This window comes from Triturus cristatus, chromosome 8 (assembly GCF_964204655.1).
Source record: "Triturus cristatus chromosome 8, aTriCri1.1, whole genome shotgun sequence".
Classification (NCBI taxonomy): Eukaryota; Metazoa; Chordata; class Amphibia; order Caudata; family Salamandridae; genus Triturus; species Triturus cristatus.
In genome coordinates, this window is record NC_140591.1 from 1198560764 (window position 1) to 1198576663 (window position 15900).

Genomic DNA, 15900 nt, shown 5'->3' on the forward strand with positions numbered 1-15900 from the left:
ATTTATATAAATACTAAGGGTTCCAATTATATGCATAGAAAATTGCACCCACTAATTTTTATTCCCTATAATTTAGGGACGTTTACAACACATGCCACCCACAGTCACTTTTGATTCTCAGGCAATCAGAAATCGGGTGGATAAATTGTTCCCTTACATCCACCTTATTGTTACACACATGGCAAACTGATTCCACTACCAATTGGCATTGAAGATATAGCCTATCCTCCCTAGCAATGGGCCTCCAAGCCCTCCTTACCTACATAAACAAGGGCACGCCCATCCTAAAAGAATATAAGTTCTCTTCACTTTGGGTGATTCATAGACAAATATTGCGTCTTTTTGTAATGAATATATTTCACATAACTAAAGAAAGGATTCTCAGAGACGTAACATCTGCAGCTATGGCACCTACTACAAATTTGTCATGTGGTTGTCTTGAACTGCGAATTGGAGGTGTCTGGATCAAATAAAATTCTATTAATTGTAGACCATCTATAGCCACGTTCAAGTGATGAAGTCTCCATTCTCCAATCCAGTTTGAGGGCCACAGTGTACAAAGGGGCTACTGGCCTCAATTGCGGTGGTTGACGTAGTTTGCCACTGGTGTCCTGGAGTCAGTCCTACTAGGATCCACAAACTGCGCCAAGCACACCCTTTCTGCATTAGACTCTCAGGGTGGTGATAGCGACGACTTTCAGGGTGATGACTATGTTCAGCAATATTTTTTTAAATGCTTACATGTGAGCATAAAACCAGATAATACACTTGTAAGGGAACATCTAACAAGTAATTTAACCGTATATTAATGTAGCCTGCTTCCACCAATCCAGCTGTATTATTCTTACCATTACAGGGTTTAAATGTTTATTTGGATGAAAGAGTATGCTAACTGTGGTACTATATACATATATTATTGTTATATGTTATCTTCGAATCCAATTGTATATATATTTTAAGTTTACAAAATTTGTTTTTGTGGATAGAACTGTGCTTTATAAAGGTGAATATGTTTTTACTATTACATGGGCATGACTAATCCCTGATGTACTAATGTGAATGGGTTTTGAACCTGAAAGCTGTACTAATCCTTGTGCTTGTTGTTTGAATGTTTGGTACAGGAAGCGAGCAGCTGCAAAGCATCTAATAGAACGCTACTACCACCAGTTAACTGAGGGTTGTGGAAATGAGGCCTGCGCGAATGAGTTTTGTGCTTCCTATCCAACGTTTCTGCGTATGGATAACAATGCAGCAGCCATTAAGGCCCTCGAACTATATAAGACTAATGCAAAACTCTGTGATCCTCATCCCTCCAAGAAAGGAACGAGCTCAGCATATTTGGAAAACAACTCCAAAGGTGCCCATACCAACTCCTGCACTGGTAGAAAAATGAATAAGAAGGAGGTTCACGGGCCAAGGGATGACTTTAAAGGTAAGGCTTGCACTGACTGCTACTAATGCCACTCTGAATTATTTATGTATTTTTTTAAATGGTAAGTGAATACCTCAAATAATTTTATAGGAATAACTATTGTACATGGTTTTCTTGAAAAACAGTGTCCTACTGGGTTCTGTCAGTAGATACCATTGCCTTTTCAAGTGAGAGACTCAACCATGTGCTTTTAGTATAGCTGCACCATTGTGAGACGGAGGAGACAGCTAGACATGCTATTGTTGATTGCACAGTATTTTGTTAGCCAACGTTTTTTTATGTGGCCATAGTTCTTCTGATGTGTAATTCTTCACCATCTTCATTTCGTAGTGTACTCACCTTGATGCTTGACTTGCTTTCACAGTGATGTGCTCATGTTTTGTTTCACTTGCAACTGCCACCGCTGTCCTGCTGTAGCTGGCTGACCTCCGTACAAGGGATTCACCATCCCTGATTTCATGAATTTCAGTGTACCATATGACCATGAAGCATCAAGTATTCATTACTTACTTAAAAAAAAATCTTTTTATGGTACTTTTTTTAGCATCTATCACACTTGTTATTCTGCATCTTCCTAAAGCTAATATCTTGTTTGCTGGGCAGGGCTTCAGTGCTTATATCACTTATCATATACATGTAAGTGTTGATTAGTTGCTTATCTGATATTCTCTCCTAAATAAACTAAATATGTAAGAAGCACATTGCCAACAGCCATAATTAATTTCGAAGGTAGATCTTTCCTATTGTGATACTCTTGCATTCTCGTTGGGGTCTGAGACTGCTCACTTGGCCACTTTATACCCCACCCCCAACTTTTTTTCTGTGATGCTGCTTTCTCAGATAGGAGCATTTTTAGTCACGTCTAGGTGTTCGAACCACTTGATGCATAGCTATTTCAAGGGAATGCCTATATTTAAGGTTCCACAGATATCAAAATGGTAACTGGGGAAAAGTGCTCTTCACCTAATTGGATTTAGATTTTTTTTAATCCATGGCCTCAGATCGGCTTTTGGATAATTCGTGAATTTTCTATCCAAATATGCGAATGACTTAACTCGGCACATTTATCTGAAGCAACCTTCTCCAACTCTTAAATACATTTTCACCAAATTGGGTGTATTTTGAATAAAGTTCTGTGTGCATACCAGGTTTGGTGTAAATCTGTTAAGCAGTTCTTGCTGTTGCAGAGTAAACATTCCTGTGAAACTTAAATGTGACAAGTTACTTTTAGATTTCATAGCTTTGGCGCACCTGGACTAGACCTGGAAATTTAGAAATATAGAATTTGAGCTGGATGAGTCATGTCTACCTCTTTCTGCTTAGGTTTGTCAAACAGCGATAAATTTTTTTGTAACTTGAAAAATAGAAAGCATATTTTCAAGGAAAATACCAAGAGGGTGGGGTCAAGTGTTGAAATAGTCCTCCCAGCTGCAGTGACATTTTGCATACGGCCAGTGATCAAGGGCTTATGAGTCCGAAACATGTTTGGCAGTGTTACCGATGGAGGGTGTATTTTGCTGTAACTGCTACCCGCAATAAAGAAAAGAAATATCCTTACCTGTGATGGCGTCTCTTTAGCAGGGCATCATGGAGTTTGTTTGCATTGATAGCGGCGCGCCTCGCCGCAGAGACGCCCCGCCGCCACCCCAGCGGGCCGGGCACAGAAGCAATAGTGTGCTATATGGAGGTGAGGAGCCACGTTTGCAGGACTTGCATATGGGTAGTGACTGTAATGTTCCCCTCCTGAGGACCCACTATGAGGAATGAAATCCATATGCATCAAGACGGTTTTTAATATTCATACAGCATCCACTATGGAAACGTTAAAGGACTTGAAAACCCAGAAAGTATATTTTCAAGGAAATCCCAAAAGGGTGGGGTCAAGTGTTGAAATAGTCCTCCCAGCTGCAGTGACTTTTTGCATACGGCCAGTGATCAAGGGCTTATGACCCCAAAACATTGTTTGGCAGTGTTACCGATGGAGGGTGTATTTTGCTGTAACTGCTACCCGCAATAAAGAAAGGAAATATCCTTACCTGTGATGGCGTCTCTTTTTAGTGAATAAAATATTCCCTGTAGCCCTTTTGCCTCAGTGGCCGAAGTTCGGGTATTCAGTCACCATTTATCTCAGGGATAACGTAGCCATGTAAATCTGTGGTCAAAACCCATGCATTTCAGTGTCATGTAAGGCATTATGTGTTTTTTTTTTTCTTGAGCAGCTGATTCGCTAGTTTGCACCCATTGACTATTTGACTTAGTTGTAAAACTCATTTGATTTATGTTACTTCTGGAATTAATTGCCCTCCCTCAGTGTACTCAATTGCCAGTGGTGAATGATTTTCATTGTATCTGTATTCAGTTTCTAATCTGTTGCCTTTTAAGTATGTGCCCACCATATATGTCGTACAGCAGCTGTATGTGTAATTGAATTTCAAGCTCGAATCTGAGTAAGATCTGTGATGAAGAATGGAGTACGTGGCTGTGAAACTATTTCTCCAGTATGGAAATCTGCCTCCTCCTGAATACCACTTGCCAAGTGTTTCTAATGCCTATTTGGAAAACATTGACGATTCGTTCCTGGCTCTGAAAATTACCTTAAACTTCAGTAAAATGCAACATTGTGCTGTGCCATAGCCTGGAATTGTAATTGCAGAGCCATTTTGTGTTTATTGCAAGATAGCTAGAGTGCATTTTCTTCCCAAATGGTTTTGAATATTAAATTATCAAGTTTAAAAAAGTATCCCAATGTCTTCTCACTGTGAGTAAGGCAGTTTATAGAAGGCCATATATTTGAAGAACATATTCGTGCAAGAGTACACAGACTTCATTCGTCCCATTTCTGACATCCCTTTTGTTGAGTTTATAATGCCATTTTGATTAGTGCGCTTAGCCCACTGCTGCTTCCTGTAAACCAGTAGTCCTTATAAAATCCTGCAAGCTTAGAATAGGTGCATGTGCACCATCAACTGCTTAAAGTCTCTAGTTTCATCTAACGAGGACAAATCATTTTTTTTTTTTTTACTCATAGGATCTGTCCATTTCAAGATGACATTTATGTGATTTGAGTGGTCGGGAAGGTCAAGAAAGATTTGAGATATGGGTATGCTGAAAACTCTTTTGAAATTTGGGACAACCAGGTGCAAGCTTTGAATTTCTGAGAGAAGTTCAAGTCAGGTCAAGTGTAGTGGGCCAAAATCCTAGACTATAACATTTATATTGCAATAGAGAGAGTCAGGCAAAAGCCGGACTTTAAGGAAATAATGTTCTTTGGGGGGAAAAAAAGTTTTTTAATGCGTATTTGTTTTCTCATGAGGCCCTCCTTTTCAATTGCTTTTGTTTGCCTTACTGCTTTACTGTTCTGTTGGTCATTTTTAAGTAATCCTAATTTCTGTTCCGTATTTTCCATGCCTTTGAACCAGGATCCGATCACAATCTATGTTGGATTGACAATACTTTTCTTTAAAAAATGCAAATCCAGTATGCAAGGCGATAAGGGTTCCCACCTATTACCACTGGGTTCAAAAGATGCCATGACAATCAAAAGCAGATGTCTGTGACAGAGCTGCATTTATTGTGCGTTTAGTCCTTGCGGAATAAGTCCAAGACATGTGAGGAACACACCCTCCTGAACTCAAAGGTGATCCAGGACCATGAAACAAAGTTGTATGTCATTGATCATCGGAAAAAAACATTCAAGTCCAGCTCAGCACTCGTCCTTGATACACCCTAGTTCGACACTGCAGCAGATCGAAGCCTTTAGAGAGGCTATGATTACCATTTTTGGCACTCTTCTGGTGCACCTTTGGGTGCCAAGGATCTGCAAGCTTCTCCGACTGGGTTACCACTGCCAGACCTGTCCTCTGCACAGTCTGTGCCTCTCGAGCTCAATTAGAGTTCTCTACCAACTCTGGTGCTGACTTCCACTCTGGCTCCAATGCCTTCGCCAGTTCCTTTGATTAGGACGCTGGTCCTGACGCCACTGGAGGGGGAACCTTTGCCAATGCCTATGTCCGACTCCAAGGTGAACTCATTTCAGCCAGATCTAGTTTGCATCTTGACTTCTTTCTGACACACTTGATTCCTGTGCAGTCACATTCAGACAAAAATTTTACTTCTACCACAGAGCTACCCTTAGTTGCCCCACCAGCTCTTTGCTTCCAGCCAGAAAGTTAATGCCTCAGTTTCGCCACTTCTGAGGCTACTCCAGATGTTTGGTGTACAGGCACCACCAGGTCTCCACTGCAGCCCTCTCAGCCCATTCATGGCTGTGAAAGGGGATTTCCTTCTGCTGAAGGATGGATGCCTTTATTTTCTTTTAGGTATGCATCCTCAGAATACATTCCTACAGAAGGACAAATTCAAAATACTCGCACTAGCCCAAGTTCAGTCTGTCCCGGTCGGGGCAACTGGATGGTTGCCTTGGATCTGAAGGACGCATACTTTCATGTGCCTGTCTTACTGTCCTGCCTAAGTTACCTGCAGTTCAAAGTTGGCCTGGAGCATTTTCAGTTTGGTGTCCTCCCCTTTGACCTTACCAGTGGCTCTTTGGTGTTCATGAAAGTGATGGCAGAGGTTGCCCCCATTTAGAAATTTGGGGATGCCTGTTTCCCCCTAGCTTGACTTCTGGCTGTTAAAGGCAGCCTCACCGCAGTCAGTGGTAAGTAACTTCCAGACAATGGCGCACTTCCTGCCATCATTGGAATTCTTGATCCACAAGCCAAAGTCCTACCTGACTTCTTCACCGATGTTTCCTTTTATAGGCGCTCTTCTGGACACAGTGCAGCTCAGTGCCTTTCTTCTTTCACAACATCTCCAGAATATTTGTGTATGGTCCCAATATTTAAACTAAGTTATAAAAAACGTTTGACTTTTTTATCGTGGACTTTCGAAGGCCAGTTGATTTAGGTATGAAAGTGTATTGTTTTGTATGTTGTTGTATGGACATATTCCTTTGGGTGACTGTACAACACATGCATAAAAGACACCTTGGCACTAACCTCCTCAGATAAAATCAGCCAGTCTAATAAAACAAAATCCTCTTTATAGAAATATGGTGCGTGTAAAAGAAGGAAAACTGTCTAGACCTTGTTCAGTTTGTAAGTGTGTTACATTTGTTATTTAGGCACTAACAAACTATACATTTACAAAGAAGGTAGTAGTTTTGTATTTTAATTTTTTTAAATTAATTGTTCCAAATGACAATCTGCTTTAATTAACAGTTTATAAATCTAATAGTACTGCTGTAATATGGGCAGTGGTACACTTTCTACTCTGAAATAGCACAGAAATGCCAAGCAGTTACTAGGAAATGGATCATGTTTGTGCCCCAGAAAAATATTATAATCCCAACATTGACAAGTTTGATGAAAAACATTTTCATCGTAACTCTAACAAGTTGAAACTGTATTTTTGTGTATGTGTGTGTGATGGCTTATATTGAATTTTTTTTTTTATTGTAAACCTTTTGCAGCATACCAGTCAATGTTAAAATTTGAAAGTTTAATCTATGACCATGCCTAAGAATGCTACTTTACCTTTTTAAACATACTATTCTCACATGAAACTGGTGGAAGTCGGTACAGAAATAACATCACTGCTGTTTATTATAATTTGCTCTTATCTGTCCATTACAAGAAAGTTTGTCGGGCTCTGTTGTCTTTGTAATTTTGTTTTTTCTATTCATTGTTTAATTTAGTCTTTATTGGATTTAATATGTCTGATTCACTGCCTTCCTCGTTTTATAGATGTCACTTACCTGACAGAAGACAAGGTATATGAAATTCTTGAACTATGTAGAGAAAAGGAAGATTTTTCTCCTTTAATCCGGGTTATTGGGAGAGTCTTTTCAAGTGCTGAAGCCTTGGTGCAAAGCTTTCGAAAAGCCAAACACCATACCAAGGAAGAGCTGAAGTCCCTTCAAGGTAAAGATGAAGACAAGGATGAGGATGAAAAGGAAAAAGCTGCCTGTTCTGCTGCTGCCATGGAGGAAGATACAGAAGCATCATCCTCTAGAACAGGTGATCACTCACAAGGAGACAATAATTTACGGAAACTAGGGCCTGAAGAAGTATCTGTAGATATTGACTCAGTTCGGCGGATCTACCATAGGTTACTTTCTAACGAGAAAATAGAAAGCGCCTTTCTTAATGCACTTGTATACCTGTCCCCCAATGTAGAGTGTGACTTGACTTACCATAATGTGTACTCGCGGGATCCTAACTATCTGAATTTATTCATTATTGTGATGGAGAATAGCAATCTCCATAGTCCTGAATACCTGGAAATGGCTCTGCCTTTGTTCTGCAAAGCAATGAGCAAGCTACCCCTTGCAGCACAAGCAAAACTGGTGAGACTATGGTCAAAATATAGTGCAGAGCAGATTCGTCGCATGATGGAAACTTTTCAACAATTGATTACCTACAAAGTTATAAGCAATGAATTCAACAGTCGAAATTTAGTGAATGATGATGATGCTATTGTAGCTGCTTCAAAATGCTTAAAAATTGTGAACTATGCAAATGTGATAGGAGGTGAAATTGATACAGAACACAATGAAGAGGAAGATGAGGAGCCAATCCCAGAATCCAGTGAACTAACCCTTCAGGAGCTGCTAGGAGAGGAAAGAAGAAATAAAAAGGGGCCACGGGTAGACCCTCTTGAAACAGAACTAGGAGTTAAAGCGATTGACTGTCGGAAACCACTTATACCTTTTGAAGAATTTGTTAACGAACCACTGAATGATGTTTTGGAAATGGATAAAGATTATACTTTCTTTAAAGTAGAAACAGAAAATAAGTTCTCCTTTATGACGTGCCCCTTCATTCTGAATGCTGTTACCAAGAATCTCGGACTGTACTACGATAATAGGATCCGAATGTACAGTGAAAGAAGGATCACTGTTCTCTATAGCTTAGTCCAGGGACAGCAATTAAATCCCTATTTAAGACTGAAAGTCCGACGTGATCACATAATTGACGATGCTCTTGTCAGGGTAAGTTTTACTGTCTTGTTTCAATTTTCTTTGTTGATTTAATGCATAATGTCAAAACTAACTACTCTTGATGAGCAAATATATGGTTTATTAAAAGTGACATTGGTGGATAACTGCCTAGCTGCCCTCTTGTAGAAAACCATTTTTTTACTTTTGGAAGTTAGAAATGTCTATGTTAAATGAAGTTTCGTTTCTCTGCATAAGAATCTTTTATATTCACTGTATTTTAACAAAATATTTGTTTTTCTGGCCTCAGGTTTCTTGCTTTTTAAATTTCGATAAGTTGTGTTTATGTAAACAGTTAAGCTAAATGAGTGTGGCATGGCTGGTCTTGCTGATCTGATATTGCTTCCTCATCTAGTTGTAGTACAACTTCTAGGTCTGAAGGCACTTGATGTTATTTAAATTTTTTCCTCAGTTATGAATATTAGTAATTCTGATATGTCCCATCTACCTTCTTCTAGCTTCCCAGGGTCTCCATGCAATCAGGCCACAGAGAACGCATCATTTTTGATCATCACAAAATAGGTTAACAGGAAGCGTAGTTTTGAGGTAGGCTTCTATCCATGGCACTGACCTGGGTATTTGAATTTTGTGAGCTCCTGACACCTCTGCACAGATTTCAAATTGCTCTTTATAATTAGTTGGCAATGCACAAGGGCACTTCAGGGAGACATTCACCACAGCACTACCAACTTAACATTGCTGTACAGTTTACCCATTCTGGGCGAGATTTTTCAAATGAGTATAGTATCAAGCTCTGCATAAGCAGAGGTGCTCAGACAAAACCATTACTTGGTATCACTATTAATTAGCTTGTGATGTACTGTACGAGTTAGTGAGAAGCAGTGGTCTATAATAACTTCAGGAGGTCGTACGCAGAGAAAAGGTGGTAACAATGGAAATATCTAGCTTACGATTTGTACAGTAGTGGTCCTTCTCCTTCCTTATATTGAACAAAAAATTCTGTCATAGCAGGACATGAATACTCTTATATACACTTATAGACAACCCATGCATGAGTTAGCTAGATTTTTGTTTGACAGTGTTGGTTCTTGAGCGAAAGCCCAGTCTTGTGTCCTAGAATCAGAGAAGAAACTTGCACCCCTTTAATTTACTTGAATTAAAAAGCCTTGCCCTTTTATGTCTAACTGAGCCTGGCCAAAAGGAAAAAAAGAATGTTCTCGTGCCAACCAGGAAACAATTACATCCAATTGCAGCTCTACAGTATATGTTCTGGTTTTTGACTCTTGGGATCATGGTAAATTCACTGTCTTGCGCAGTCAGTCAATTTTATCCCATTACATGTGCTAAATCCCAAATAAATACAGCTAATGGGTTTCCAGAAATACGTTATACAGCCTAATTCCTTTACCTTGTCTGATTTAGTTTGGGGGTGCAATAAGAATCTCCTTGGAGTGTGTTTTCTGTGAAGTTTCTAATGGAGTCAAATGAATCCTGTAAGATTGCTGACATACAGGCACTTCATGCTTCACAATGAGCAAGGCTGCTTTCCTGTGCTACACGGGAATGCTGTGCAGCCATCCATTTTCCATCATAAAACTTCTTTCGAACTTCCATATGATTTGCTGTTCTGTGCCGCTTTGCTCTAAAGCAGAAAAATGTGTATTTTATAATAGAAATATGGGCTTCAGAAATGAATATATATATATATATATATATATATATATATATATATATATATATATATATATATATATATATATATATATATATATATATATATATAGTTTTTTACATGGATTCACACATAAAGGGGTTTGGTTCAGCTCTTTTCATCAATTATTCAGTTGAGCTGCCATTCACATCTTGTTTCCTCGGATGACAGCATGTGGGGATGAGTTAGCCCACGTTATCCACTCACTCTTGCACTGTAAATAACGGCCACGCCTGGTTTCATTCTTCTTTTTTTTCCCTTAAGTCTTCTTTTTGTTTAAGCGTTATCTTCAACCTACAGTAATTTAAAGTCAGTAGTGCTTTTTCTTGGCACAAATAAAAACCATATGTTTGCAGTATGTGTAGCTGTATCTGCACATGCTCAACATACTTAAGACATGTAGTCTTGGGCTCAGACATTACAAGTTGTTTTTCGTCAAAGAAGTTTCGAGTGACAGAATGTGCTGTGACTCTCCCCTTAGATCATAATTCGCATGTGTACTTACACCACCCTAGATTAATTGTTTTTTCCCGTCATCAAGTTCCGACATGTACTGCAACAGCCCTGTGACAGATTTGGTTCCTTGTGGCTTTTGTAGGTCTACTTGCTCTACTGTTTCAAACTGAAGACTGGGTTAACCATCACTGTGTGGTTGGCAGCTATCCATCTGCTCTCTTAGCTTGAAAACAACTCGATCTTCTCAACCAACCACAGTCATCCCATTTAGATGTCCTGACGCCTTCATCGAACTGGTCGTATCACCTTCAGTTCTCAATGAGTTCCCTTCATGGAATGAATACATAAAGGGAACGTTGAAATGCACATCCTTTCATCTTTGTACAAGGTGCAAAACAAAGTATGCTTAGTTGGACCAGCAGGGCGTTTACAACCTTTGCCTCTCCCAACCACAAGGCCACCTGTGCCTTCTGTCGCAAAGAGAATCTTGTTGAAGGGAAAGGCAGTGTGCATACACTAAGAAGTAGCAGCAAACTTTCTTTGAGACTTCCAATATTTTTGGTGAACAAGACCCTATCAACATTTAGCAGGAGGCAGGACACTCAGTGGTCCCCATGGCCCAATCAACACCCAGCTCGGAGAAGGTGTTCTCAATCATTACAAAGGGCGAAGACCAAGACATGGCATCAACACAGCATCCACTGTTTCAAAACGAAGACTTCGAGGAGTGTGAGTATAACTCTAGTGCAGCAAAGCCAGGGCACAAAACCTTGTGCCGCTAAACTCCCTCAAGCTGAGGCAGAGCTCTGCTCCCGCAGGAGTTGGGAGATTAACCCTGAGCAGAAAAGAAAGAAGCAGCCACCCACTGGCCTTCCAGTACCGGTGTTAGGTTGTGGAGCTGAGCAGGCCTTGAATGACAGTCATTGAGCCATGACAGTCGTCGACCCTAACCTTACCCACACCCCAACCCCTCCCCCTCCGATCTACAGGTGTCAAGCACACTGACTACAGAGAATAGATTGAGCGCCTAGTTGATGCAGAAGACTCCTTTTATGTTGGGATTTAATTAATCTGAGGCACGTATCCTACAGAAGCAGGTGGAGGAGCTCGATGCTAGACAGAAGCCGGTCATCACACAGACTTGCAAAATCATCGCCAAGCTGCCCCAGGATGGCCATCAGTGATGCTTCCCCTGATTCCCAGAGAACCACAGGGTGACTTTAGAAGACCATCTTTCCTTCAGCACACCTAGGCATCCAATGTCCAAAGAAGTGTAAGGACAAGGACACAAGCCCACCATCTCAAATGCCTTTATCCACATAATCCATCCCCTTCTCTGCCCCCACCACCGCCGCGTCCACACACACCACCTCCACAACCTTCGTAGTCACCTGAAGTCGGTGCACGCCAACTCAGACCCTGGCAACTACTATGGGGATGAAGTCCCCTATTACCAGCCCCTATGGATGGGTAATGGGGACGACACCTCATATGATGTGCCAATCCTACAGTTGACCCTGATCAGGAGCTATTCCCAGTAAAGCCCTACCCTCCAGATTATATCACAGCATATCATGTGGTGATTCAGAGCACAGCCTACCACTACAAGTCTCACTGGAGAAGGATGACTAACGGGTGGAGACCCTCTCCAAAACAGAGCACACTCACTGTCCAGTTCCTCCTCCTCCTGCTGAAGGATGTGCCAAAATTGGCAAAGGCAAAGGTTATCACGCTATGGGTCGGAAAGCACTTTAAATATTCTCTCATTAGCTATCCTACATCGTTGGCCAGGTCCCCCCAACCCCCAGAATCCTCAGTGGTGCCTACACAGAACCATGCCTCTTGACACCCCCCATATAACACTCCCCTGCCAGATAAGGAAAGCAAGCACCTTAGCACTGCTGGAAAGCATGGGGCAGTGCAAGCAGCTACTCACTGAGGTATTACCAATTCTGTTGGCTTACAGACGAAGCACGACTGGTTTCATTGGGAGGAAGTGGAGGATCTGACGCAGCACATCCCTGAAACCTACAGGAAGAAGAGGGAAGAACTCAGTAGTCCAGGATATTATTTCAAATGCAAATGCCAGCTGTTCACTTGATGCTACAAATACTGCTTCCTGCAGAATTAATATGAGGATTCTGCAGTGTTGGCCTGCATGGCTGCACTCTGTGTTCATTCTGGAGTAAAACAGCACCTCCTCCCCCCACCCTTACCCCCCCCCCCTCCCCCCCCCCCCCCCCCCACACACACACACACACACACACACACACATTCGATAAAGAACATTACTTTAGCCCAACTGGATGGGATTTTGAAAAAATTAAAAAGGTCACTGAGATAGCAAAGGCCATAGGCGCCAAACAAACTCTCACTCCAAGGTGGGCATTTCACAGATCGCAACAAAGGACCTGGCCAAGGCCACACAACTCTCAGGCACAGGTCTTTTATGATTTGCAAGTGGGCAGGGGATGGTTATAGATTTGTTTCACATTTGGCGGGTTGAGGCTGCCCTGGTAAAGGAGCCTCCAAACACTAATTTGGCAGCACTCACCTTGATCACACATCTGTTGTGGGAAGACTTAAAGATTCCCATTCCCGATGGGAAGAAATCCTCTTGTACCAAAGGGTCTTAGCAGTAGTTCAGCTGGGCTATTGCCTGGACTCCTACACCCCAAATACCACCTCCCTGCCACATCCAGTACCAAGACCATCTCACACTCTTGGAAGAGAAGGTTCAAACGCTGATCCAAAGGTCATGCCACCGCACAAATGAAACAAAGGTGTGTACTCCCTGTACCTCCTCATTTTGAAAGAAGAATGGATCCCTCTAGCTCTAAACAGCTGCATCCTTTTGGAGCATTTTCCCCCTGCCGGACGTCGTCCCACTGCTCAGACAACAAGATTCAGGATGGCACTAGGCACACAGGACTCCTGCTTCCATAGCCACATCTACTCCGCCCATCACCAGTAACTTTGTTTCATGGACAACACTACCAATTCAAAGTCCTACCCTTCGGAGTCAACAAGACTCCCAGGTTGTTCATGAAGGGCCGGTCAGTGGTGACTGCACATCTCTGCAGAGGCAGCATTTATGTCTTATTATACATTGATGACTGGCTGATTAAGAGCAGCAGCAGGCACCAATGCATAGCACACACTCAGACAATGGTGTACCACCTTCACAGCCTTCATAAACCCAAACAAATCTCCCCTCCTAGCCTAATAGATGCAGTCCTTCTTGGGCTTAGTGTTAACCAATGTCACAGGTAAAATGTATTCCAGCCAGCAGAGAGTGATGCATTTTCTGTAGCTTTACCCTCCTTTTCAGTTCTTTCGTCCACTCGCAGTAAGAACTGCATTAAAGTTCTTGAATATGATGCCATTCATGCATAGTAATTGTATCACATACCAGACTAAACATATTTCCACTCCAACAGTGCCTCACCAAGCTATGATCACAAGTGGGCAGTCACTGGGAAGATCTAGTGTATTCGAGGCATATGAGCTGCAGATTACACACTTGTGCATAGATCGCCATCTGGTGTTGGGCCCGGATGTTTGCAGTTTGTTTTTCCTCTTGGAAAGTCTTTGGAAGTCACGAGGTCGGTGACTCCTCCTTTGGATCGTATTGCGCATGGGCTTCGGCTCCATCCTCATTGTTTTTTTCCGCCATCGGGCTCAGATGTAATCTTCGCGCTCCGGTTCTGAACAGCTTACAGTTCGACGCGCAATCCTCACCCCAAACCGCGGTATTGTTTCGATCGCAATCTCCCCCAGCCGACGCACCTTGTCATCGGCACGGACCTTCAGTTCCAGTCGTCGACGGCGGCCTTTGGGCCTCTCCAAGCTTCGGTCCTGGCTAATGGAAAGGACTCTATTTAAAAAGTGCCCTCGATGTGGGTCCAAATTCCCCCACACCGATCTCCACGAGGTATGCAATCTCTGCCTCTTCCCTGAACACGAGGCTCAAGACTGTCTGGCGTGTAAGTCCTTACGGTCCAAAAAGACTATTCCCGACCAAAGAGCCAGAAGAACTATGGCGCACTCCCAGACGACGATTCCGGACGACATCTTTGGAGAAAGCATCGACACGCCAGAGCGTTACACCGAAGAGGGCCTCATCAGCGCTTCCGAGGCCGACGACTCAGATGTGGAGGACATCACCCCGGCGCAGACGGTCGTGAGTACTGATCCCCCCTCCCCCCCCCCCCCCCCCCCCCCCCCCCCCCCACACACACACACCCCTGCCGGCACCGAAAAAGGCTCCGGTCACACCTTCGCCTCCGGGCCTAGGCAAGACCATGGACACTGCTTCCAACACCGCACCTTCGGGCCCGGTGAAGCCAAGCAAGCCTTCCAGCGGCTCGGGCTCGAGCCAGCCTATCCTCGTACCGATAAACACGCTTCGGCACCGAAAAAGAAGCCGACCTCCATATCGACACCGAGCTCCGCACCGAAGCACTCTGGGTCGAAACCCAGCTCTCCGGCACAGACGGCACCGACACTTCGAGGCCGAAATCCATCTCGGCGCCGACCAAGCGTCCGGAGGTTCCCAAACCAGGTTCCAAACAACGAACCGGCACGGAAAACCTTAAAAAGCCAACGGCCCGACGCCTTAGGCGCCGACGGACAGACCAGCCTCACCGGACATACTTACACCGGATCCCTTGCAAAAAACACTCACCAAGGATCCAAAAACTGGACATTTGACACTTTCTTCCAAAAAGAGACATTTGGAGAAGCCTGCTCCACCTCCGCCTCCAAAGAGGAAGGACTCTGCTACCTCTCCGTTCAGAATACTTTCCCCACTTCTTCCACCTTCTCCACCTCCACCCCCTACGCCTTCACCACCCCAACCTCATCGTTCTCCCACCCCTTCTCCACACGATGATGATCACGGGGACCCATATGATGACATAGGGGATGTGCCCCAGGACCTACCCACAGGGGACCCCACTCCTACAGGATCCCCAGACCCATGGGACAACTACAATATCCCTGATATCCCCAACGTCCCACAAGATTACCTTTACCCCTCCAGGCCATCTCCACCAGAAGACTCATTGGGGTTCCACCATCTACTTCAAAGGGCGGCACACTATCACGGGGTAGACTTGCATACCGACCCCGTGGAGGAAGATTTCCTCCTCAACACATTCGACACCACACATAGGTCTACCTCCATATTACCTATGCTTAAAGGAGTGGTAAAGCATGCGCCAGAAGTTTTTAAGGACCCAGTTTGAGCCGGGGTCATTATCCCGCGCATAGAAAAAAAATACAAAGCTGCCCCCACAGATCCCTCCTACATCAGAGGGCCAGCGCCACTAGATTCCCTAG

General features: G+C 43.2%; 1 protein-coding gene across 6 annotated transcripts in view; it reads left to right on the plus strand.

Annotated features, from left to right (window-relative positions):
* The window catches only part of UBE3A (ubiquitin protein ligase E3A), a 276799-nt gene that overhangs the window by 145264 nt on the left and 115635 nt on the right, over positions 1–15900 (plus strand). For 3 of the 6 annotated variants that reach the window (XM_085622886.1, XM_085622885.1, XM_085622884.1), the window contains 2 exons: positions 1318–1432; positions 7177–8423. In XM_085622886.1, coding sequence (XP_085479012.1) covers positions 1390–1432; positions 7177–8423 — 1290 coding nt within the window. In that variant the 5' untranslated portion in view covers positions 1318–1389. Of the gene's footprint in view, positions 1–1121; positions 1433–4460; positions 4533–7176; positions 8424–15900 lie in introns of all 6 variants that reach the window. The other 3 variants (XM_085622883.1, XM_085622882.1, XM_085622887.1) reach the window with 2 other exon arrangements.